The sequence below is a fragment of the Pinus tabuliformis genome, chromosome 2_1, assembly GCF_031772625.1.
Source record: "Pinus tabuliformis cultivar Carrire ecotype Pingquan chromosome 2_1, CPIR1, whole genome shotgun sequence".
NCBI lineage: Eukaryota > Viridiplantae > Streptophyta > Pinopsida > Pinales > Pinaceae > Pinus > Pinus tabuliformis.
This window is the reverse complement of record NC_142299.1, coordinates 878,763,908-878,791,527: the sequence shown is the minus strand read 5'-3', so window position 1 is coordinate 878,791,527 and position 27,620 is coordinate 878,763,908. Positions and strand designations below refer to the sequence as shown.

The window sequence follows — 27,620 nt, the reverse complement described above, 5'->3', positions numbered from 1 at the left end:
AGAGCACATTTTTTTCAAAGGAAAGTGAAAAAAATGAATTATTGAATACCCAATTGTTCGGAAGCTAAAACAAAATGCAAGAGGTTTTGTATTATGCTTTTCCCCCCTAGTGTTGGAAAGACTTCATTGGCATCATTTGTTGCTAGGGATATGGAAAAAAAAAACCATCCAAATCTCCCTTGGTTGTGTCAAGGATGAAGCTAATATGAGAGGGTTTGAGGAGGATGGGAGCGAAAAATCATGTAATAATTATGGATGGGGTTGATAAGATAGTTACAGATGTGTGAGAAGACCTTACATCTGCATTGTTAGAAGTTTTTACCTTGATCAAAATAAGACCTTTAATGATCATTATTTAAATGTTCCTTTTGATCTTTCAAAGTGATATTTGTGGAAATTGCATATATAGTGAAGTGCTTTGCACATCTTACTCTACCTAGGTGGTGTATAATCCATGCCACTGCTCAACATGGAGAATACAATTGCAAGGTTTGCAATGGAGATAGTTTGAAAGATGATGGGAAAATTGGAGTTAGCTCCAAACAATGGATACATTATTAGATTTATATAGAGTGAAATAAGCTTGGTTATAATATCGTCGAAGACCTTAAGCGAACCAATTCCAACATATCTGTTTGAGATATTGCAACTAATCGATGAAAAATATTTATTGATCGAAAAATTCTCTGCCCGAACCAATAATGATACCAACAAGGTTGCAAAGGCATATATGAAAATCTACAAAGGAAAGATTTCCCTCCCTTCCTTTTAAAAATTCAAATTGAAAATTCAAATTCCTAGAAAAATATTAGACATTTGTCTTGCAAATTTCGGTACATCAAGAAGTGTGACATCCTACTTCGTTTACCAACTGTTAGGCCTAATCCCAATGCAATCTAATCAAAGGGTGGTAGTTGTAGTGGGTTTTGGATTTGGTGGTTGGTAAAGCATGACCTGATCTAGGTGCCTTATTTATAGTTTTTTAGCCAAAAATAAGTGTCAGTGGAGATGTCCCTGCATGCTTATTGAAGGTACTTAATTTTTACCCCACACACATAGATGATTTTATTGAACTTTTTTTAAACTAGGAACTCTAGAAAGAGGTTGTAGAGAGGTTAGATGAGCTGTTTAATGATGCAATGTATTATTCGATTAAGGGGAAGAGAAAGATTGAGCTATGACTTGAGCTTTGTGATTTTCTAACAAAACATGCCAATGAGGTCTAGGGTTTGAAGGTTGATTATATGATTAAGGGAGTCATTTGCAAGTTTATGAATGAAGATGATCGTCTCTAGAAATCACTTGTCGATTATTAGATTAGGAGAGGGTGTTTTGAGAAGCCTAGATACATATGAGGAGGTGATTATTATGGAGAGGAAGATGTCTATGTAAACAATTATTATAGGAGAAAGAGAGAACTCACAAAACGATGCACCGTAGTGACAGTGCAATAGAATAATGTAGTCCACATGCAAATTATTATATGATGCGTTGTCGCACTACTTTCCTCCCTTGCACTAACTACTCACCTCCCTTGTGTAATTATACTAAACTTCTTTGCACAGTGCTAGTTATTATAGTTGCACTATGCTACCAACCATTCTTGTGTTGTGCCATAGAAGCCATGCATGAGTTTCAAATCTTCATATATCCTCTGGATGTTCTCTATGTGTTATTTTCTTCATGGGAGTCTTCCTATATGATGATGTATTTTCAATTATGTCTATTTGTTAATAGAAAATTCATATTCTACAAATTTGAGAGGCCAAGGTTTTGTGGATGTGCAAGCGCTTGGAACATATTATAGATAATATGATGAGCTTATTCTCAAATCCTAGGCTCATAGAAGTTCCAATTGAGTAGAAGATACAAATCAAGAAATATCATCAGACTAGCTTGACAACAAAATGAAATAAAGTAAACGAATCCAACACTTGGTAAAATTTGATTGTTGCATTCACTGGTTATAAATCAGACGTGACTGATAGTTCTACCTACTCATTATACTCAATTTCTTAGCTCTCAATCTAGATGGTGGTTCTACCATATATGACCTTGGATCAAGTTAGGGAATTACTTTGACTATGAATTATACCTATGTTTATACCCTTTCTTCTTCATATACTACCATCATTTTCATAAGCAGCCGAATTTTAAATAGAGTATTCCCAAATGATGTCGAGCAAGGTCCTACAACACATTTTTGGGTGGTGTTAAGAAACATGTACTTTTGTTTATTTTCAAAGGACATGGGATAATGATACATATAATGTGCTAAAGGCTAAGAATTTGAAGAGGTTATATTATCATTTCCAACATTATATTAACATTGTAATATGGAAGGTACAATTCTTAGACAACCATCATCTTCTTATCGAGCGATTTGGTAGTGTATATGGGGATTTCAAGATCCTCACATTATTAGACTGTAATTTTTGTTATATACAATATAGCGAAAAAAAAATATTTCTCATTTTATTTTTGAGGATTTTGATCCTCGTGTTCTGTCTCATATGATAATACCTAACTCTAATAATAAGAAACCCAAATATTGGGATGAGAAGGCTAAGATATAGAGGTCGAGAAGGTTGAAGGGTGGCTAGTTTATGAGCCAAAAGAAACAAATAATGTAAGTGCTATGAAACATGATGATTGGGATGATGAAGAATATGGGGAAAGGAAAGCTCCTACGATTTCAAATCCTAAATGTGAAGTGATACCAAGTTGTGGAAAATGGAAAATCCTAACTATAAAGGAAACATTCTCCATCTATTATTGACAATTGAAACTACAAGGGAATCTATAAACCTAATCAAAGTCCTAATCCATATTATTTTGAGTCAAATTATGAAAAATTGGAAGCAATGGTTGCTATAGGAATTGAGATATGGACTATGCAAGATGTAATGATATCTGATAATGTTTTGATTATTGATGATGATTTTTATGCCAAGGAGTAATAAGACAAATATTGGAAACCAAATTTTGAAGTTGAGAAAAATAAACAAAAGACAAAAGAAGAATATATGGCACACATAAACAATATGTTTGGGGAACCATTGAATTTTGAAAAAATCAAGAATGGGAAATTGTTCTTGGAGAGGAGAAAACAAATAAACCCATCGAAAACTTATAAGTATTATCTAATGAATATTTTAAAATAGATCGGTTCAGTAGAGAAATGTCTTTTGTCTGATACATCAGTGGGACATATTTATATTTTTCCAGTTTCAAAAGACATGCAGGTATTTGTGTATAAAGATCTCATGTAGAGTTCGTCTAAAGCAGTTCCTTGTATAACTAAATGATCTAAGAACCTTGCATCTGCCAATGGATTAAAAATATTGGTTGATAATGGTGCCAAAAAGGACCAAGGATAACGTGAAGATGGGTTGTAAACATGATTGATGGAAAATTGGTATAACAAAAGAATGTTGATTCTCCTTTTGTCGAGGCTCAAATGCATAGTTTTGCTTACTGTACAAGTCCATGGAAAAAATTTAGAAGAATTTCAAAGTTAATTCCACGTGAATATGATGGTATACACGAGATGTCAGAGTATTTTATAGCATATGTGGTAGGCCAACTATAAGGATGGCTAGTATTTATGACCTAGTTTAAAGCTCATTCAGGCACATTGAGAAACCTCAATTTGTTGATGTATTTTGTTAGTAAAATGTGATGATGTGAGCCCAAATGTCTTCGATAAATTTTTTATAGACATTAGATTTCCTGGTGATTTCAATCACATCATTTAAAATGGGAAAAATTAATTATGTTATGGTCAAGGCCCAAGATACCTTAATTAATTTGCAAGCATTCACATATTAAAAAAAAAACAATTCAACAAAGCTATTGGATTATCCAACAATGCAACTAAGTAATTGTTAAGTAAAATAGATGAACAACATGTGTATCCTGACTTTTTCAATCTCAAGGTAGGATTTTAGATGATTATTGCAGCAAGGAAAAGATTGTTTAGACATGCCTTGCTGCAATGAGATTTGGTTTTTATAGTAGAACAACTGATGGCCCTAGAGAATTTGATCACTAGTAGGAGGAGAATATTTTCAAGATATTTTAATTTCTCCTTTTGAGCTTTCACAGATGCATGGGAGTGTGGCTAGTAACATTTTTCCTATGGCCTTAGATGTGAAAATTCATTTATCATGGGGATCAAATATAGAAGTATGAATAACCTTTTACGAAATTGCAATGCATGTACAAACTGATCCAGGTGGTATTAGATTAACATGTGTACCATGAAGAGCTTGATTTGTGGCCATTATTTGATAAGTCATTTTTCTATAAAGGAACAATAGACAATTGCAGGTCAGATAATTGGTACTACAGTTGCAGAAGTGTTTTAGACTATGTTACATGGGATCCAACATAGCCAAAAGTACTTGAACTCTCATGGATCTGGCTTATCCTCTTATGAAAGTAGCACAAAGGAAGCAATCACTTGCAAGACAAGGGAGAAGACATTCCAACTGATGACCTAATCCATCCTATTTATTTTTTTATATTGTAAATATTATTTTGTCGTAATTATGAAAATAAAGAAATACCAAAGTCATGTAAGAGTCAATAAGAGTATGAAAAGGCACTACAAGTGTGATAGGTCATGAAGTAGTTGAATAGTCATGGGGCAGGTGAATATTCACCTACCCATTTGTATAAATATACCCTCATGATTTTAGCACTAGGTGAGGATTTTAGCATTTAGGTGGTTGTTAGCAATTAGGTATCTCTTAGCACTCTTGCTATGTATTTTGAAGATGGATTTGTAGTTATGTTTGGGACTTATTTTGGGGATGGTATGAGAAACTCACGTTTCACTATTGGATCTTGATGGACTTGTGATACATGTACCTAATATTCAATCATTATCAATGAGAATCTCTCTACTCTTGGCAAGATTCTTGTGCACTTTCATGATGGTTGTAAGGATATCTGATGCTTCTATTATGTGTTCATGTTTCCTTCACATGAGTTATAGGTTATTGAACTAATTTGTGGCTTATGAATCACATACCTTTTAATCGACCTTTGATCTTTCATTCCATGCATTACAATAGTTATTAGTTGTGAACTAATTTAGAATTAGTTTGTATTACTGTTGGGATTTACCTGCTAAGATAAGTTAAGCTTTAATTCCTTTTGTCAACCTGAGTAGGTACAGTTAGAGACACTTATCTAATGTATATAGATATAGAAATATCTAGCGTTCTAATGATAGCCTAGTGAAGTGAAATTAACAATGCTCTCTTACAAGAGGTGTATCCTTATCTTTTTCAAACAATTAAGCATTGATTTAGATGAAAACAAATCTGATTGCCTATTTAACAAAACAAAGTATTGATTACTTGTTGAAGATTCTATCATTCCCTTACAAGAACTTTACTCTATAGAATCCATTCCAACCCTAAGTCATAACAATTGAAAACAATTTCTAAATCTCAACTAGTCAAAGCAATGAATGAGATAAGTAACTTTGGAAATCAATAATAGTTGATCCTCTTACAAGGTTCATTCATCTAACTATCGATTGAATTCTGCAATCACAAATCTTAATCAATGGAAATTGAACTATGAACTAACTCTAAAATTGAAATCATAAAATAGCAAACATTTTTGTCAACTTCAAGATGAATATTGATTGAGACTTCTTACAAAGCTCTTTCACAACAAATACAAATCTCTTCAATTAACGACTTTTCAATTGCATGAACTTGTAACACATGAATTAAATAACAAATTCTAAATATCAAATCTATCTATGCAATTTATAAAGAAAACTTAAGAAGGAGTGTACCAGCTCCATAGTGGGGGCCCTTCCACACTTTGCAAGCACACTGTAGGCTAACTCAAATGAAGAAAATTATTGGATCTGAAAGCATAAGATGAACTCAATATTGTAGCTCTGTATTTAAGTCTGAGAATCAAAAGTACATCAACTGTGTTTCCAAGTTTTTCATATATCAAAACTAACTAATAACATAGTTCTCCCTTTGAGTTATTTATCATAAATATCCATAACAAAAAGAAGCTATTCATACTCCTTATTATCCTAATAAGATCCTATTAATTACATCAAAGGAGGTCGAATTGGATCAAATCCTCCATTTAGGCAAAAATCTCAAAAATAGAAAATTATGTTCACAAAATCTGGAATTTCTGCTAAAGTAGCTGGGTTTGACCAGTGTTGACCGTCCACCTATATTCTTAAAATCCAGAAGTGGATAGGTAATCCACCATATTTGTACATTTAGGTTCATTCCCACAATATTCGAATTTTCCATCCTGTTATGCAACATGTCAAACCATGGAGCGATTACAGGAAGTTACAACATCTTGTAATTTTCTAGAAAATTTCAATTTTAACACAACAATTTCAAAAATTAATTTCAAGATAAAAATAATGACAATGACATTATGTCATTCCGTTTATAGGGGTTATAGAAGAAATATAAAGGTTAAATGGTAAGAAATGATGAGCAAAAGAGGATTTTTAAGTGAAATGGTCAGTCATAAATTGATACCAACATTCCCCCAAACTCAAGATTTTGCATGCCCTCATGCAAATGAATTCTAACCTATCAAACGCCTCTTTCTGCTTCTGCTTCTACCTCAGCTGCCTGGAGTAGAGCATTGATGTTCATTTGGGCCTTGTACTCTGTCTTCAAAATTTGGTATTTAGTTTTGATTTCCTTCTTCTGCTTGTACAGTTTATAGGCCCTCTTACCAATCTGAACCTTGTAAGCTTGGAGTTTTCTGACCTTCTTCTTTAACTTTTCATTTTCATCTTGAAATTTCTTGCTATGAGTTCTAAGAGTTTCATTTTATCTCTTAACCACCCTTTCCAAAACTTCAAACTCCATAAGTTGTTGCTACGATTTTTCAACTTTCCTTTCCAACTTTCTTTTCTTCTTACTTGAAAATTTATGTTCTTGTGGTTCCTTCTCCTTATCTCTTGTTTCCAATCCTTGTATATAATCATACTGAGGTTGTTATAAGATATCATCTTCTTCCACTGTTTTCCCTCTTTGACTAAATTTAGTCTTTCTAGACTTCCTTGTGTAGGTGGTAAATTTTTTATCTTGCTCAGCTTTCTCAATTTCCTCTCTTACCATTCTTCTTGTCTTTATAATGCTGTTGGATGGAGCAGAGATACTAGGTCTATGCTCTGAAAATTATTCTTCTATGTCATCCACATTAATCAATAACTCTGGATGTCGCTGCCCTTCCTGTGGATTTCGCTGCCCTTCTTGCTCTTCATTTGCTATAAATTCATTAGTCACCAATTTTTTTTTCCATGACACACCTATCTTTTGCAATTCAAACTCAATTAAGATTTTCACCAAACCAATGATATAGGCTCCTATTCTTGTTACTTCTTTGTTTTTTTATGGTTTTAGACATCTTAGTTAAGCTCTGCAAAAGAAAATAAGGCAAGCTTATAACATAGTCTCCCCTTAGATGCATTAGAAGTTTGATATGATAAAGGAACACTATACTGTATCTGCCCTCACATGTTATGAATTTATGAATCACATAGACTATTTCATCCCATGGATGAATGAGCCAACTCCTAGGAATCCCTGATTTCCAATTAACTGTTGATACCCTTGTTCTAGATAAAAATGTGTCCAGGTTTTCTCCTTAAACTGCTTTGTTTTGAAATACTTCTCTCCCTCTGGACTTATGCCTATAGCCTGGGCAATTGTATCCTCTGAGACCCTAAAAGATAGGTTCCCTACAGTGGCTCTTTCTCCAGTGAATGAAGAGGAAAATTCCATGGCTGTTAACTCATTGTGCCCATTGAATTTTTCTAAGAGTGTTAACCATTGTTTTGCCCTAAAGATTTCTATGCAGTCTCTATGCACTTTGGAAGGGTCGAATTGTTCTGGCTCTGTTCTTTTTTCCATGAGAAAAAAAATCACCTCTTTTTACCTATGCTATAAGAAAAATTTACCAAAATTCTGCAAGAAAACTACCTGGGCCTACGCTGTCCTGAGTGCTATTCATATGCCTTTTTATCTCTATTCAAGTGGAAGACACTGCTATTTTTGGATTGGAAACTCCCTTTTGACTGGTCCTGTAGAGTTATCTTGCATGTCGTGGCCTTTCTTACTCGTATGTTGACATTTTCATTGTCAACATACTCGTAACATCATACGCATACCTTAGAGAGGGTTCTCAGGCATTCAGAAAAAAAGAAAAAAACAACACTTCCTATGTGTTCGGGCTCTTACCAATACTCCACAATAAACACAGCGTTCCTGTTTTGCTCTTTCAACACGGCATTTGCATTAATGATGAGCCTTACTATCTTCATACATCGTTTATTTATGTAATGAACCCTTGGTTCCTTCACACAACATTTAATGATGAGCCTTTGGTTCCTTACACAACGATTTCTTAATAATAGGCCCGATAGCTATGAGCAACAGTCATGTTTAATTTAAATGATGAAATTGGGTATGATGGTATGGTATGAACCTTGACTAAGACCATGAGGGCTACAGATCATTATAGTCTCTTCCTACGAATCATTAAGGTTCCCTCTAACTAGCCGTTGATCTCTATTATGATAACATTTTGTCATAATCTTACTGCACTTACCCTTTTCGATCATCATAACATATGTACTGTGATTTTTTTTTTTAGGTTTAAAACCATAAAAAATAATTTATATAACTTCATAACTATACAAATCATTGGACCTGGACCTGTACCTCAAAAATTATGATCTGTGGATTTTGACTGTTTAATTAGATCTTGAATATGCTTGTTTTGGTGGATTTGTTGATACATATGATTAATCGATTGAAGTGGAATGGTATGTACAGGATAAGAGTATAGGCTTTAAGGATCAGGTTTAAGGATTTATGTACAGAATGGAAAATAGGATATATAGGTTATGATACCTAGATTTTAAGAGTAGGAATAAATAGGACAGAAAAATGAGTATGTATGATATAGGATAGGCTGGATAATAGAAACTAAATCAATAAACATCATGAACCACTATTTAAAAATTGGAATTAATAAAAGAAATTAAAGTATTAAAATTAAAATTCTTACAGCCTTCAGATACTTCCTTGTTTGAAAGCTAACTCTGTTTGACTTGTTTGATGTGTTCAGGCATAGCAGAATGTGATGGTGCAGTCCTTTTCTCTCTTAAGTGCAGTCTTCTTCTTCTTAACAGGTCCCATCTAGAAAATTTGCATATAACAGGTCCCTTTGCTGATGTGTTCTTCTTAACAGGTCCCTTTGCTGATGTGTTCTTCTTAACAAGTCCCATCTTGAAAACTAATGCTCTGTTGAAAAGTCTACTAAAAATGAAAGTAAAATAAATTCCTTCCTTTGCTGTAATAAAATTCTGAAAATAAGGAGATGAAAAAGTATGAAAAGGTTCAAACTTTTCTCCTCCCCTGTTGATCATTTGACTTGTCCTTAAGTCATCATTGTGAAATGTAAGTAATAGAGGATTTTATTTGGAAATACAACTGAAAAAGAAAATGAATTCGTATTGGCCAATTTCTTGGTTTTCCTATAGGAATTCGTGTTTAGAGTGTGCCAGAGTTTGGTTTTCACATCTAAACTATTTTATTTTATTTTTTAATTATTTTTGAAACTTCTAAAGTAGAAAGATAACTTAAGGCATAGATATTACAGCAGACCAATGTACTATCTGAACCTCATTTTGCTGTGTCACTGTCTTCATGGAATTTTCTTTACTGACAGGCTTACGATAAATCTTCAGCCTGTGTCCATTTACTAGAAATGTTCGTCCCTCTTGGTCAATTGTAGTGAGTTTGATTGAATAAGGGCCCATACAATGGGTTGTAAATTTGGCTATGTAGTCTTTGAATTTTGGGTCAAAGAGTAATGCCTAGTCACCAACTTGAAACTCTTTCTTCTTCATTAATTTATCATGCCACTGTCTCCTTTGCTATTGTATCATTGTTTTCCTTTCCACTGCTTGTTGTCTCATCTCGTCCAATTGATTCAATTGCTTGATTCTTTCTTGTTGTGCTTCAGAGAGGTCTATTCCTAAGTCTGCAACTAATTTGTAAGTATGTATTTGAAATTCTATTGGCAGCATGACTTTTTTCCATACACTAGTTGATAAGGTGTAAACCCTGTTGTGTTTTTCTAGGTAATTCTATATGCCCAAAATGCCTCATTGAGCTTATCTGCCCAATCTTTCCTATTTGTTGCCATTGTTTTAGTCATGATCCCTTCCAATGTCTTATTTGTAGATTCCACTTGGCCATTGGCCTGTGGATGGTAGGGTGTACTCTTTTTGTGTTTGATTTTGTACTTGTCAGTGATTTCTTGAACCAGTCTAGAAGTGAATTGAGTCCCTTGGTCTGTTACTATCTCTCTGGGCACTCCATATCTAAAAAATATTTCTTCAAAAAGGAAATTGACTACTATTTGTTCAATTTCCCTTACAAGTGCCTTTGCTTCAGCCCATTTAGTCACATAATCGGTACATACAAGGATGTACTTCTTACCTTTGGATGGTGGATTAATGGGTCCAACAAAGTCTAGAGCCCATTTTTCAAATGGCTCTAGATTTACTTGTGGCTGTAGTGGCATCTCATCGGAGGTGGTTGGTCTTCCCATGCGTTGGCAGTTGTCGTAAATTCTCACATACTTCTTTGAATATTTGAAAATTTATGGCCAATAGTAGCCAAGGCTAAGAATTTTGTGTGTTGTCCTCTTGGCTGCAAAATGGCCACCACAAGGTTGATCATGGCATGATTTTAGTATGTCAATAATTTCATCCTCTCTAATACATATTCTAATAATCATATCATAACCTATATAAAACAAATTGCCATTAACCCATGAATATATTTCACTTTGCTTGATGGGTCTTTTCTTCTCCTTTGAGATGAAAGATGGAGGTACTTTTGCTGTAGACAAGTAATTAGATAAATCAACATACCATGTGGTTAACACTGAAATTGCAAATAGGTATTCATCAGAAAATGAATGTTCAACTGGAACAACTTCACCTAGATTTTGTAGTCTAGAAAAGTAATCTGCTACCTGGTTCTGTTTCCTTGGTCTATCCAGCACGGTGAGATTAAATTCCTGCGATAAGAGTAACCATCTAGTGATCCTACCATTAGTAATAGGTTTGTTCATTACGCATCTAATGGCAGAGTGGTTAGTGTGAACAAAGACTTCATACTCAGTTATGTAGTGACGAAATTTGTTCACCGCATGTATCATTTCAAGCATTTCCTTTTTAGTTACTGTGTAGTTGATTTCAGCAGGAGTCAAATTTTTATTGATAAAGTAAATGGCATAAGTTAAAGCATCTTCTTTCTGCCCTAATGAAGCCCCTACTGCTGTATCGGATGCATCAGTTGAGATGTGAAAAGGTAAAGTCCAATTGGGTCCCCTCAAAACTGGAGTAGTGCTTAGTTTCTCTTTAAGTTTCTCAAAAGTATTTTGACAAGCCTCATTCCAATTGAAAGATACATCTTTTGCAAGAATCTTAAACAAAGGAAAAGCTATCCTACTAAAGTTTTCAATAAATCTCCTATAATAGCTTGCATAACCAAGAAATCTTCTTACATCTTTTTGATTTGTTGGAATTGGAAATTTGACAATAATTTGAATTTTTGTTTGATCTACCTTGATTCCCTCGGAAGAAACATGATGTCCTAAGACTATTCCCTCATTCATCATCATATAAAAATTTTTATTTCTTAAATACAAGTTGGTTTCTATACATCATTGTAAAACTTTCTCAAGATTTTGCAAAGAATGGTCAAACGATCACCATATACTGAAAAATCATACATATATACCTCAACACATTCATGGACTAGATCAACAAAAATTGGTAATATTGCTCTCTGAAATGTTGTTGGAACATTGCACAAGCCAAATGGTAGTACATTGTAAGCATATGTGCCCCAGGGATAGGTAAATGTTTTTTTGTCTTGGTATTCTAAGGCTATGCTGATCTGATTGTAATCGCTAAAACCATCCAGGAAGGAAAATGAAAATTTTCGAGCTAATGTATCCAAAACTTGGTCAATAAATGGCAATGGAAAATAGTCTTTAAGGGTGGCTTTATTCAATTCTCTGTAGTCAACACGAACTCACCACTTACCATTTTTCTTGGGGGCTATCACTAGTGGAGATACCGACTAGCTGTCAGAAATGGGGTAAATGAACTTTAATTTCAGTAACTTCTGCAATTCATCTCTTACAATCTCTTTAAGCATGGGGTTCATCCTTCTCTGTGGCTACCTCACTGGTTGAATACTAGCGTATGTATATATATGGTGAATGCAAGTTTCTGGGTGAATTCCCTGCATGTCAGTGTAGTCCCAAGAAAATGCCTTTTGGTATTTGATGAGCAAATCAAGCAATTTCTATTCCTGAGATGTTTCTAGAAATGCCCCAATGTTTAGTGTTTTTCCTAGGCTGATTTCTACAGTCTTGCTTTGTGTGTTTGTAATGGAGTTGATTGGAAAGATATTTTCAAATAATACATGGTACAAGTTTCTTGAAAGATCTGTGCCAATATTTGATCTGCAGTAGTGTATTGTTCATTTCTCAATTCCTCTGAAACTTCAGGTTGAGAAATAAACATTTCTACCAAATCTTCATTATTGTCTTCCCCGAAATCATAAATTTGATTGATGCTTAAAACAGATTGTATTTCTTCCCTATCATTGTATTTGTCATCAAGCCATAGGTTATGTGTTACTGCTGGAGCTTTGGCTGATGGGTATAAGGTAAGTTGTTTCCTCTTTGTTCCTCTGGAAATGATCATATTACCCAATCTATACCCAATAAATGCATCAGTGGTTGCCAACCATGCTCTGCCAAGTATGAGAGAGTTTCCTCCTAAATTTGACTTTGGCTGGAGAACTAGGAAATCAACTGGATACTCCCCAGAGTCCAGTGAAACAGTTATATCTTCCAATATCCCTTCAGGAATGACTTTAGAGCGACCTGCTAATTCCAAAACAATCGGCAATGACTGTAAATTTGTTAGCTGTAAAATTTTCACTGTGTCCAATGTCATAACATTTATTGCAGCTTCGAAGTCAATCAAAGTGTTTGGAATTGAAATTTTGTTATAATTGCTGTGACTCTAGGTATGCCCGGGTCAACATATTTTTCCATGGAAATGACATTTGACATTAAGCCAGCGAAATTGCTAATAACATGTATTGTTTGTGGATTAAATATTTTCTTTGCAGGATTTTTGAGATAGAGTTCTTTAATAGCTATGGTATAAATTGGAATATCCTTGATTTCCTAGAGTAATGGCATTTTGACATACACATTTCTTAATTCATCAAGAACATTGAATTATGGCAATGGTATGGATAATTTTGGTTGAAGTAACCACTCTGGAAATGGAGGTGATTGTATTTTTTTGATTTGTTGACCCTAATCTTGATGGTTTTGTTTGTTGTGTATTGGTATTTCTTGTTCTTCAATTTGGCTCTCATTTTGTGACTGCGTTGGAACATGTGGAGGTTCCATTTGCAGAATTCGACCTGACCTTAGTTCAATGTGGCAGAATTGGGTACGATGGTCCCTCATCCATGTTGTACGCTGGTCTATCTACTAGGTTATTTGGGTTAGCTATGGGTTGAGTTGGTAACTACGTAGGTTTAGGAGGCTGATTGGATGGTAATTGTAGCTGTGGTGAATTTATTTGTGGAGGAGCAGGTAAAGTTTACTGAGGATTTTGCTATTGATAAGCAACTGGTTGCTAAGGGCATTGTTGTTGATATGGCTGAGAATATTGTTGTTGATAGTGTTGAGGATATGGCTAAGGAAATGGTTTTTGATATTGTTGAGGTGGTTGTTGAGAAAATTGTTGAGGATAGGAATATCCTCTCCATCCCTGTTGTGGATAAGTTTATTGTTGTTGATTAAACCAATTTTGGCAAGGCATAGGAACATTCCAATAATTTTGAACAGGCATGTTATAATTTGTTGGATTTGGATTTTGAAACATACCTAGAGGTCTTGGCTGCCATGGCCTTCGAGCTCCCATGAAATATATGTTCTCCATCTCTGTATTGGCTTCCAAATTATAGTTCTACAAAAATTTCATGTTTTTGCAATCCTTAGTGTCATGATTTTCTGTACAAAACCGACAAATCTGCACATTATCTAAAGGACATTCTTTCAAGGCATGTTTTTGTCTGCATTTGGGACAAAATATAGATAACTCTTGTTCTTGTTCATCTTGTCTTTTCTTTGCTTTCAAAGTGTCTATTTGATTTCCCAAAGTGCTTAAAAGGTCTGTTTTGAAATCTTCAAATAGATTGCCTAGTTCAGCTCTAGTGATATTTCCTGTGGCAGATTTAGTAATCTTAGATGTCATAACTCTTCTTCCATTTCTTGCCCTACTTCTAGAGTACTTCTGACACAAGTCAACAATCTCATCAAAAGGTAAATTAGAAATGTCCCCTTTACCCATGAGATTGAGGTCATCTAGATATTCGTCCTGGATTCCATTAAGAAATATTGTTCGAATAAGATCAACAGACATGGCTCTATGTTTTGATTTTTGTAGATTATATGAAAATATTTCCAAGTATTCTTCTAAGGTCTCATCTTCTTGTTGATTCATTCTAAAGATGTCATCTTTAGAGTCTTTTGATCAACGGTAAGGTTGATACTTTTTCAAAAATATTTTTCTCATGTTATCCCAATCAGTGATTGAGTGTCCACCTAAGTGCTACTACTTTTAATGTACCAGGAAAAAGTCGAAGTCTGTGAGCATCATCTGTATATCCATAGGTTCAGCATACTATATCAAATTAAAAAAAAAATGGATCAGGGCCTTTAGATGCCATACCATAAAAGTTCGATAATACAGATGGTGGGATATTTTTCATTTTAATTTTCTCATCCATGTACTCTCCTCTATCTTGAATTGGAAATTTAAATGTTGATTCCTCCTCCTTTGGTGGATTTTGATTCCTTCCAAACGGAGTATCATTTACTTGTTTCTCTTCATTCTCTCTTTGTCTTCTCCTTTCTTCCATTTGTCTCTCATATTCTCTGAGTTGTTCTGCAGTAGGTCCTCTGGATCCTTCATCTTCAACCATTGCGATATGTGACTTGTCTAAGGTTTCTATCTCTCCTTCCTGTTTTCATTCTGAGGAACAATCTGTTCAAGGATAGGCTGTTGGATTCTTATACTACTCTCTTTTAGCTTCCCTACTATAGAAGTCTCAGGTATATATCTTTTCTTTGCCTCATGATCTTGTAGGATTTGTCTTTCAACGAGAGTAAGTCTCTGGCCTGATCTTTGTTTTTCCTCAATTTTTTCCACATTAACTTTTCTAGTTGGTGTTGTGTACTCAATCTTCTCTAAAGTTTCTTCTCCCAACGGAGGGTTAGTTGTTTGGTGGTTGGTTTTTATGAATCTTCCTTTTTCATCCCTAGATCTAGACATAAAGAATCATGGATTACAGAATTAAAACTAAATCTGTGTTTTTTTTATTTTGTTTATTTAAGATTTTTAGATTTTTTTTCTAAATCTTCCTAGTTTGCACCTCCCCGGCAACGGCGCCAAAATGTTGGGATTTACTTGCTAAGGTATGTTAAGCTTTAATTCCTTTTGTCAACCCGAGTAGGTACACTTAGAGGCACTTATCTAATGTATATAGATCTAGAAAGATATAACATTCTAATGATATCCTAGTGAAGTGAAATTAATAATGCTCTCTTACAAGAGGTGTCTCCTTGTCTTTTTCAAACAATTAAGCATTGATTTAGATGAAAACAAATCTGATTGCCTATTTAACAAAACAGAGTATTGATTACTTGTTGAAGATTCTATCATTCCCTTACAAAAACTTTACTCTATAGAATCCCTTCCAACCCTAAGTCATAACAATTGAAAACAATTTCTAAATCTCAACTAGTCAAAGCAATGAATGAGATAAGTAACTTTGGAAATCAATAATAGTTGATCCTCTTACAAGGTTCATTCATCTAACTATACATTAAATTCTACAATTACAAATATTAATCAATGGAAATTGAACTATGAGCTAACTCTAAAATTGAAATCATAAAATAGCAAACATTTTTGTCAACTTCAAGATGAATATTGATTGAGACTTCTTACAAATCTCTTTCACAAAAAATACAAATCTCTTCAATTAACGATTTTTCAATTTCATGAACTTGTAACACATGAATTAAATAACAAATTCTAAATATCAAATCTATCCATGCAATTTATAAAGAAAACTTAAGGAGTGTACCAGCTCTGTAGTGGGGGCCCTTCCACACTTTGCAAGCACACTGTAGGCAAACTCAAGTGAAGAAAATTATTGGATCTGAAAGCATAATATGAACTCAATACTGTAGCTCTATATTTAAGTCTGAAAATCAAAAGTACATCAACTGTGTTTCCAAGTTTTTCATATATCAAAACTAACTACCGACCCTTCATATGTCCCTTCTACATTGATTGCCTCACAATTTCAACTTGGGAAAGCAACCATCAATATATTATTTTTGTTAATTTCCCCAAGAATAGACCCTTGGATTAGCATTGACTCTATCTTATGTTGTAGAACATAACTAGTGTTGGTCTTCATAATTGTATTTGAGTCTTAATGTAATTTATTTATCAAAATAAAGAAAAATAAATTTTATTATTAAAGAAATTGATCTGTTAAAGCATGGGTTTCATGTTTGGGTCATGTTTTTTAGGTCAAAGCCTCCATTGAAGGCTTTTAGGGTTTATGTCAAGCGTCTTTATCCATGTCATAATGTAAAAGAACCTTCTTGGGATTCATTTTTCAATAAATAAATTTATTTTAATGTAAAATAGGTCAATTAGGCCTCCTCCACCAAGTCGGCCTCAAACTAGACTAGTCGGTCTAATTGAGGGGCATAATCTCCTATATAAAGGAAGAAAATCGACCTCATTTTGAGCACTCACTAATCAAGTTCGATGTCCAGTTGTTGTGGGTAGTAAAAGGTGTGAAATTAAAGGAAGGAAGGAAGAAAGGTGTGAAGGTGGTTAGCTGTTGGAAGGGTTGGAGTTGCAATAATATAGCTAGGCTGAAATTCTAGATTTGCTGGGGGGGAAGTTATAGGTTGTTGTTGGGATGAATCTTCTGGACAAGAAAAGACTACTAAAATTTGTTGAATCATATTGGAAGGCTGACTTGGTGGAGGAGGAAGGTATTTTTGTCTAGGTTCTTATTCTATCTCAAGTTGAATTTTCTAGTGGAAGAGTTTGACTGGGTTTTCCCCTATAGAGGGATTTTAGACCTAGAAGAGTACCTACATCTAGTGTCTTTGATCTTCGTGTTATTATTTTGATATTTTCTTGGTGAAACAAAGATAAAATAAGAACATAAGAAAGTTAACAAGAAATCAAAGATATCACAACTAATTATCAATATAATAATTTTTTTTTCCTTTCTGATTTTCTAACATGGTTTCAGAGCTAAGGTGAAGAAGAAGGAAAAAGCTAGATTGAAGATCAATTGAAAAGAAATATATAAGAAAAGGTATTTTTAATAAAATGTCACAAGGAATATAAGATATCAATATGAAAAGTTCAATGAAGGGAGAAAACAAACTAGAAGGAGCATCCAACTATAGGGCATGGAAAAAGAGGATAGATCTTATCCTTGCTAAGCACAAATTTTTGGATCTTGTTCAAGGAAAAGTCAAGAAACCTATGGATGATAAAGGAAAGGATAAGTTCAGAGAAACTAAAATCTTGGAAACAAATCTAATAGTAGATGGAGTAAAGGACATCCTAATTCCATATATATCTAACATAGACTCCACTCAAGAAATGTATGAGGCTCTCTCCAAATTGTTCACCATCAAGAAAAATCGTCAAATGGCAAGCCTTAAGAATGAACAAAGGACAATAAATATGACAAGAGACGATACTGTATCATCATACTTTGTAAGGATATATAGAATAAGATATGAACTCCAAGCACTAGATGAATTTTACTAGAAAAGGATATTGTGATTGTTTCTCTTCTAGGACTACCAAAATCTTGGAGTGCTTTTGCATTAGGGATTAGCAGTGGAAAGGATACTACAACATTTGAATAAATATGGGATGCATGCATTCAACAAGAATCTTGAATATCATTAGTAAACAACAAGAAGGAGGATGAATAAGAAAACACATCTAATGCCTATTCTTCTCATCATAATAAGAAGGGAACCTTCAAGAAGTTCAAAGGACCAAAGAAGAAAGTTGACCTATCTAAGGTTGAATGCAACAATTGTCATAAGAGGGGTCACTACAAAATTCAATGTCTTGATGATCCAAGGAATAATAAGTGTCAGGCTAGGAGGGTAACTCCGTGAATAAATTGTTTATTGCATTAGACAAAACATGAATATATACATGAGTGGAGAGACTCTTGGAATTCCAATTCTAAGGTCTCTTAGTTTTTTCTAACGCATAACTGAAAAAAATTATAATATTTACAATAATCCCAATCCTTTGGGATTAGGTGTCAACATTCTACCCCTTAATATGAAGGGATGTTGGTGAGTTTAAGCATCATTTTAAATCTTTCAAACTGTTCCCTTCCAACCACTTGGGTGAATATATCTACAATTTGCTCATTTGTGGAACAATGTCGTAGGTGGATTGTCTTGGCCTCAACATGATGTCGAATCAAATGATATTTTGTATTAATGTGCCTGGTTCGATAATGGAACTTTAGGTTCTTGGCCAACTCTATTTCAAAAGTATTTTCAATCAAAAGAGGAGTTGAACCATTATAATGTCTTGGCACCGATATGGAGAGGAGAAAGAGAGAGGAGGAAAAAGGCTGTTGCACCAGCAGTTGCTTCACTCGCAGCCGAAACCAATTGGAACCCCAAGTTTCAAGCCGAGGTCACGAACCTGAACCAGATCAGTGATAATGAGAAGGAAGGGTTTGTGCGATTGGCTTCTCGCTACCTCAGCGATGAAGCAGAGAAGATTGAAATGGAAAAGATCAAGACCTTGACTGACGATGTCGTATTGCCCTATGATTCAGTGGCAGCTTTGGGAGAAGATCCATCGAAAACTAAGGAACTGTTAGACAAGCTAGTTGTGTTAAAGCTTAATGGCAGTTTGGGAACAACTATGGGTTGTACTGGGCCCAACATTGATGCGAAGAATGGATTACTGAACCCTCTGCAGGGGAATGAGAGCTACTGGGACAAATTTAGGGAAAATCTTCCTGGAAAAATCTCTTTGGGGGTCTGAGCCCAGGAAAACCCATTTGAAAACGACTCTTCGGGGTTTTTAACCCAGGCAAGGAAGTCCATCCAGCATGATCCTTCTTTTGACAAGATGCAAAAGAGCGATCAGGGTTCTTCAGGGTTTGTTGCGGCTCCTGACAATGATAAAGCTGCTAAAGACAATATGGGTATCAAGGTTTCTCCCAAGATGGAAATTCCCATCAAGCCAACCTTGATTTTGGCTTTTGAACAACAAGAAACCCTTACTTCAAAAGGACCAGGAAAATGTCTCATCATCAGAGCTCCCAAATACAGTGGTCGGTTTCGATTTTGGGGCACAGATACAACCGAGACCGACAGAGACGCTGTGAAACAAAATCTGGAAATGTCCGCTGCCCTTCAGGCTAAAATACCCAATGCTGAAAGAGGTGATATACAGAGGTCCATGGGCTGCAGATGGAACAGTATAAAGCAAAGCATTCACAGTTAAATGAACATCAGGAACAGGGAACCAAAACCTTGTTAGGGAACGCAAAGCTCACACTGTGGCGAAGAGTAACTGCAGCTGTTCGGACAAGCTACCCCTAGTTGGCAACAAAACCTGGATCTCTGGTAAGTACCCTCCGCTTCCAAGTATTTGTCAAAACTCCTGTCAGAACTATGGGTATTTGGAACTGATTATGTGAAGAATCTGAAGAATATTATCTCACAATAAGTGGGATATCCCATTAGTTTACAAAATTTGATGCATGGAGGCAGAGCACTCCTGGACTCCAAGCATCTTAAGGATTACAAAATCGCATCTCTGTCAACCATAATTCTCAATCTGAGACTAAGAGGTGGTGTGGCAGATAACAACAAAAATCCTTATAGGGGAGAAGGAAGTGGGAATTGCTCAGCAAAAAACGCAGAAACAAATTAGGGGAAAAAAATTGGAGGTATATCTTTCAAAAACATTCTCCAAGGGAAAAATGTAGCCACAACAACACCAAAACAAGCAGGAATGGAACCAAGGCCATATATTGTGGAGCAGTTGAATTATACCCCAGAATTAAACATAGATATATCAGAAATAGATGAGCACTATACTATATTTTAAGAACAAGATTTAATTTTTAGATTCAACTGTTTTTGGCCCAAGCCTGTTGAACTATTTCATTGGATTTTCACAAACTGGACTACACAATGTGAAATACATCTCTGTTCCAAGGGGTTCTTCATAGTGAATTTCCCTACAACAGAGGCTAGAGATATTATAATACAGGAAGGACCTTGGTTCTGGGGGTCCACAGGTCTCTTCATCACACCATGGTTTCCAGAATTTGATGCAAATACAATGGTTGTTTCTAGGATGCCAGTTTGGGTACGCCTGCACAACCTTCCAATACACCTCTGGAATCAACAAATCCTTGCAGGAATCAGTAATACTATTGGGTGTTACATCAAAATGGACACCCAAAGACTGGAGGAAAGAATCTACACTTTTGCACGAATTTGTGTGGAAGTAGACCTCAGCAGAGGTTTGCCAGATCAAATTCAATTGAAGCATAGACAGAGGTGTTGGACATAGGTTTTAGATTATGAAAATATAGCATTTAGATGCAGAACCTGCCAACAAACAGGACATCTACAAAACACGTGTCCAACAGCCAAAAAAGACATTCGTAGGAAGAAGAAAACATGGAAACAAGCCAAGGGATGGAAATTTCCTCCACCACTCTCCGATGAGGAGGAGGAAGAGGATGTGGAACATGTCATTCCCAATGAGAACAATCAGATGAATAAAGAACCAGAAGCAGAGGACATAAATCCACAAGAACCGATGGACTCACAACCGGTAAAGATACCAGAAACAATGGATATCAGCGGATCCAAACGACAACACATATCAAACACTTCAAATTATGATAAAGATAACCCCCAACCTGTGGCTGACACTTCGCTAGCACTTGTATCTTCATTACCGACTTAGGGGGAGTGGCGAAAGGTTGAGAAGAAAAAAGGGTGAAAAGCTTGAATTTCCCCATTTGTACATTATTTCTTGTTTTCCATGAACTTTGATCAGCAACAAACTACTGCTGATGGAATGCACCTCAACATCTACAACATGTAATTTTGTTTTAATTAATAAAATTACTATTTTTCTCTTCGAAAAAAAAGAGGAGTTGAATGCACTTGTTTCTCTTGCAAATCTTCCAGAGTTTTCCCGAGCCACACAATTTCTTTTATTGCGTTAGCTACTACCACATATTCTACCTCAGTTGTGGAATTCACTGGAAGTGATTGTTTGCATGACCTCTAGAAGACAACTCCTAATCCAAGACTCATAACATAATCTAAAGTAAATACCCAATTTATTTATCTCCATCGAAATTTGAATCAGAGTATCCAATCAAGCTGAAGTCACCCACTTGTGTATACTTGATTCCAAAGTCTTGAGTTCCCTTCAAGTACTTTAGAACTCTTTTTGTAGTAGACCAATGAACCTAACAAGGGTTTTGCATAAACCTAGAGAGGATTCCAATATAAAATGAAATGTTTGGTCTGGTAGTAGTCAGGTAGTTGAGACTTCCTACGAGTTGCCTATACTTTGTTGCATCCTCAAATTATCTTCCTTCAGTGGATGTGATCTTTAAGTTCAATTCCATTGGAGTAGTCAAAGGATTGCACTCATCCATGCCAAACCTTTTCAACAGATCTCCAGTGTACTTCTTTTGAGAGAGTAATATAAACTTTGGATGTTGAGTTACTTCAATACCAATATATTAGTGAACATATCCAAAATTTGTCATTTCAAAACCTTTCTGCATTTCTTTCTTTGTGGATACAATGTAGTTATCATTGTTCCCTATCATCAAAATATTATCTACATACACCACAAGGTATTCAATTATTTTGCCAAAATTATTGACAAACAAAGTTACATCATCAAGATCATAATGTTTGAAATTGAGTTTCAAAATATGCTCAGTTATCTTCTCGTACCAGGCTCGCAATGCTTGCTTAAGGCCATACAAGGATTTTAAAAGATTGCATACATTGTGTTCTTGACCCTTCACAACAAATCCTTCTATTTGGGACATAAAAACATTATATTTCATATCTCCATTCAATAAAGCAATTTTTACATCCATTTGATGGACTTTCCAACCGTTCTAAGCTTCCAAGGCAAGGGTGTCCGGATGGTAGCCCATTTTGCTATGGGGTCAAAGGTTTCCTCATAATTGACCCCTTCCTTCTATGCAAAACATTTTGCCACAATCCTCGCTATATGCTTGTCAAGTTATCCATCTATTTTATTCTTGTTCTTGAAGACCCACTTGCATCCAATTGGTTTGGTTCCCAATGGAGGATCAACCATCTTCTAGGTTCCATTCTTTATCAAAGCATCATTTTCTTTCTGCATCGCTTCTTTCCATTCATCATGATAAGTGACTTGTTTGAAGGAAGTTGGTTTGAAATTTGTAGACAAATTCATTTCACAATCATAAGAAACATCCATATCAATAGGTCAATCAAGATTTTCTACATCATCTGTATTCTATCTAGTTGAGATTCGTTTTCCTATCTTTCCAACCTCATAAGGACAAAAAATTTCAAGTGTCTTTGTTAGCCATTTTGGAGGACCTTTCTAAAAATGCATTCACTACTCAGTTGACTAAGATTGGGTTGAATCAAGATTTAGCCTCCCAATTCTGTCAATCACATCACACAAAGTGTCATATTGATTAGTGGTTGGAGCTTCAGGTGTGGGAGAGAGTGATTCAGAAGAAGATTCCATATGTTGATCCAGTATATGGATCCCCCCTTCATGATATGGAATCTCATTATCAAGCTCTTGAAAAGACTTTGCATGTCTGAATCTATCCAAGAAATCAAGTTGTCTCCCAACAACATTGTCAGTCTTGGAAGATTCAAGAAAGATCACATCTCTAGATGTTATAAACTTCTTATTCACTTCATCATAAAGACATTATGCTTTGGAGTTATTTGAGTACCTGAAGAAGATACATTTACGACTCCTTGCACCGAATTTGTTCCTTTGTTCCTTGAGTATCAAGGCATAATAGGTGGAACCAAAACCTTGAGATGCCTCACCGAAGGAGTGTGGACATACCACACTAGGAAGCCTTATTTTTTATAGAATGAGATGTACACCTATTCTTTATCTACACAACACACATAACTGCATCAACCCAAAACATCAACTTAACATTCTTGAAAAACATCATGGAATGTACCATATTTAAGATTATCATGTTCATTCTTTCAACTACTCCATTATGTTAGGGATTATAAGGCACGATTGTTTGATGTTTGATCCCATGTTGGCGAAGATAGTTTTCAAATTCATTTGAAGTATATTATTTTCCATTATTAGTACCAATAGAGCCAATATGAGATTGTGCATCATTTTGAATCCATGCATGAGAGTGTTTGAATGTTTCAAAAGCTTTAGATTTTTTCTTCAATAAAAAACCAAACACATTCTAGTGTAGTCATCAATAAATGTCATCATATATTTATTACCATTTGTAGAAGGGACATGCATTGGACCACATAAATCATAATGAATGAGTTCATTTTTTCTATATGCTATGGAATGAGAATCATGAAAATATCATTTGTTGTGCTTTCCTAAGATACAAGAATCACATTGCTTAAGCTTCCTAGGAATAGTTGGAAAACCAATAACACCATTTTTCTTCAATAGATGAAGGTTATCATAGTTTAAGTGTCCAAATCTATCATGCCATAAAAGACTTGATGGAAGTTTACTTTCATCATAGTGAGAACTGACTGAAAAGTTGTGTGCACAAGTAGAGGTTCCTTGCAACTTCAAAAGTATTTCTTCTTCTATCTCAGTCATGGCAAGTGAGTGATATGATGCTTTTCTGACCTCAACCTTACCATCAAATATATCAATGGAGTGTACTTGCTGGCAGATGTGGACAAAAGAAAATATTTTTCTCCTAAAAATCGGGAGGTATAGAACATCATGTAGAAGAAAGTCTAGAAGTCAAGGTAGTTTAAGCCTAATGGTGCCAAACCTCGATGGCTTGAGTTTTGAATTGTCTGCAAAGTAGACTGCTCCATAAAAATTATAAGTGAGTTATTAAAAGAAATCTCTTATGAAATTCATGTGGAAAGTTGATCCTGAATCAAGTAACCAAGCATATTTCCATGAAGCAAGTGAAGCATTGAATAAGTCTTCAATTACGCCAATGTTGCAATGTGCCACAACATATTAAGCAGACTCAGGTGATTTTCCTTTCCCTTTACCATGTGATTTACTATTTTCTTCATTTCTTTCCTACTTGATTCTTTCCCAAGGTAACTTACATGTGGAAGAATCATGTCCAATGAAGATTAGACATTTCTCCTTGGAAAGGTTTGCCCCCCTACCTCTAAAATTATTCTTACCTCTTCCTCTTCATCCACCTCTTCCTCTAGAAGAATCTTGTGCATGATTCTTCTCTTTTTGTGCAAGGAAGACAACTTCTTCAGAAAACTAAGGAGCTATCTTCTTCCCAAAATCCTTCTCTCTTTTAGCAAACTTCTTCTCAAGGGAGTCAATGGAAATATCATTAAGTTTTCCACTTGCTTGCAATGGGTCAAGATAATGTGAATAAGTGGGTTATAGTGCCTTGACATAGGCTATGAGAGGAACATCTATTTCAACACCAGTGGCTTTTATGTCATGCATAATGGATCTTATTTCAGATGCTAAGGCAAGAGGGTCATCATTTTTCAACTCAATATTGAACAACTTGATCATCAGTTAAACAACTTCAAGTTCAGAGTGTGAGTCATATAATTCCTTCAAATTCTTTAAGGCTCCAAATGTATTTAAAAATGGAGAAATATGATGACACACCTCTTCATTTATTGAGAGTGCAATCAAGGAATATGCCTTGTTGTTCTTATTTTCCCAAATGGCAAGTTCCTGGTTTGAAGTAGGTTTTTCCAGTGCGTTGTCTCCTTCTCCTTCACAAATTCCTTTCCAAAGTTCATTGAAAATAAGGGTGGGTTTTATATTCCTATAACACTAATGATATTTCTATTTTCCAGTGAGAACTACTCCCATTATGAATATAAGTGAATGCATCATAAAATTTGATTTGTACTCAAAATAATGACAACAGTTGCAACAAAAACGTAATGTTTTTGTAATAAAGCTGATTGGCTATGCCTTCAAAAAATCATCAGTATACCTCCATATACCATATGGCATATAATACATCACATAACATCTATCAATTCCTCATCTCATATCACATACCATATTACAACTCATTTTAATCAACCCTTTTCATGGATTAAAAAAAAAAACAAACCCTCATATGCACTCGCCATACATGCCTTTAAAAACAATATTCAACATAAGCATATATGAGCCATTGTACTATGAAGTACGAACAAATGGAAAGGAATTAGTATTGGCCTTTTATGTAATTACTATTCCAAACAACACCTTATGACCCTCATACAAAAAAACTCAATGTATCATATATATATGGCCACACCAGGAGATATATATTAATTGAATGACAAATAGTACAGATCGATAATTCAACACGGCTTGCATCATCCACAACGAATTTGATTAAATTCAAAGATTACATAGCATGACAAAATACCTTCCTTTTTTCTTCTGATTGGCAACAAATTCTAAAGATTTCCATGATATCGGCTCAGTCCTCAAACAACGCACATCATTCATGGTTTTCACTTAAAGGCATACATACACCCATCACAACACACACCAGTCAGATGCCTTCACATAGAATGCAACACCATTTTAATTATGACACAATGATCCACTGTGCAAAACACACAACAACATGTAGATCAAATCCACCTCAAACAATGCACAACACACCATGGTATTTCAATGCACAAAGCATCATGTGAATGATGGTTTGATGCACCACACACCAGTATGAAAATGTAGAAACATAATTCATACACACCAACAACCACACCACACTGAGAAGCCACACCTTAACACCACGCTGAGCAGCCACACCTTAACATCACACTGAGAAGCCACACCATGCTTATGCAATAGATTCAGTCCTTCTCTTGGCATTGTTCAATCCAATGTTCATGTCATTGTATTGGGTTAACTGCAAATGTAACCCAATGTAAAGAGCAAGCAATCTCATTGAGTTTATCAAGGGTCAAAACAGGATTCACTTCCTCTTTTAGCCACACAAAGAAATTTGCTAAACATCATGGGAAGTTCTTATGCGCCCTTTGACCTAATTAACCCTCTCGAATCAAACACAATATTGTTGGACTAGCATTGAACCCAAGCAAAAGAAAAGGGAGAGTGAGAAAGGAGGACCCGAGGAAATCGATTGTGAAGAGATGAGCCAACGATGGTTATAGATAGAGAATCGACGCAGTATTCAATGCACGGAGTAGGGAATCAAAGACAAATTTTCTGTCAAGAGAGAGGAGTTACAAGAAGCAGAAATTTAAATTTGGGAACTGGCTCTGATACCATGTTAGGCCAGGAGGGTAACTCCAAGAATAACTTGTTTATTGAATTATCCAAATCATGAATATATACATGAGTAGAGAGACTCTTTGGATTCTAATTCCAAGGTCTCTTGTTTTTCCCTAATGCATAACTAAAACTATTTACAATAATCCCAATCCTTTCGAATTATGTGTCAACAAGAAGAGAGAAAGAGAACATGTGAATGTTGCTAATGAAGATCCACCTAAGATAAACAAGATTTAAGAACATGAAATCAAATACATATTTCCAAAGACCCTTAGGGAATATTATCCCTCACATATCCTTCTATCTTAAGTTTTGCATTATTTTCCTTTATGTTTTGATTTCTAAAGTTTGTAGGACTAACATATCTTGTTAGAAAATTTTTGAATTATTTTGATAAGTTGTAGTTATCCATAAAACGAATTGGATTAAGAGGGAGCCTTCACTATTTTATGAGAAGATAAGTATTTTGTTCCTTGCTTCCTCTTTTATGTTTGGTTTCCCTCTCATATCAATATTTGTTTGTATTGTATGCTAATAACCTTTTATTTATATTTTCCTTGGTTAGGAAAGCTTGCTAAATGCTCAAAGGTTATGGAGGAACCTTCAAAGGATAGACTTGAAGTATGGAAACAATTATGTTGCAAAGGAATCCCTTCAATAATTGATATCCTACAAGGTTTTTTATAGAAAAATTCATGGTATGTCTTAAACTACAAGTTTTGTTATAAGGTTCTCTTCATATAAAAAGGTATGTTCATTCTCTTTTGAATTTTTCTTTACATTATTGACATTGCTATGTCTAGGGTTTTGAATATTAAAGATTCTTGTTAGGGTGATTAATAATTAGATTAAATAT

At 34.9% G+C, this 27,620-nt stretch overlaps 1 protein-coding gene across 1 annotated transcript; it reads left to right on the top strand.

The window, feature by feature from the left end:
* The first annotated feature begins 19,360 nt into the window (after positions 1-19,360).
* LOC149203457 (uncharacterized) lies at positions 19,361-19,738 on the top strand. The gene has a single exon (XM_089401879.1). It carries the CDS (start codon positions 19,361-19,363, stop codon positions 19,736-19,738), a length of 378 nt encoding a protein of 125 aa, XP_089258005.1.
* The last annotated feature ends 7,882 nt before the right edge of the window (positions 19,739-27,620 follow it).

Excerpts from the sequence above, each read along its gene's own strand:
- LOC149203457 (XM_089401879.1), top strand. The coding sequence starts at position 19,361 with ATGCAAAAGAGCGATCAGGGTTCTTCAGGGTTTGTTGCGGCTCCTGAC.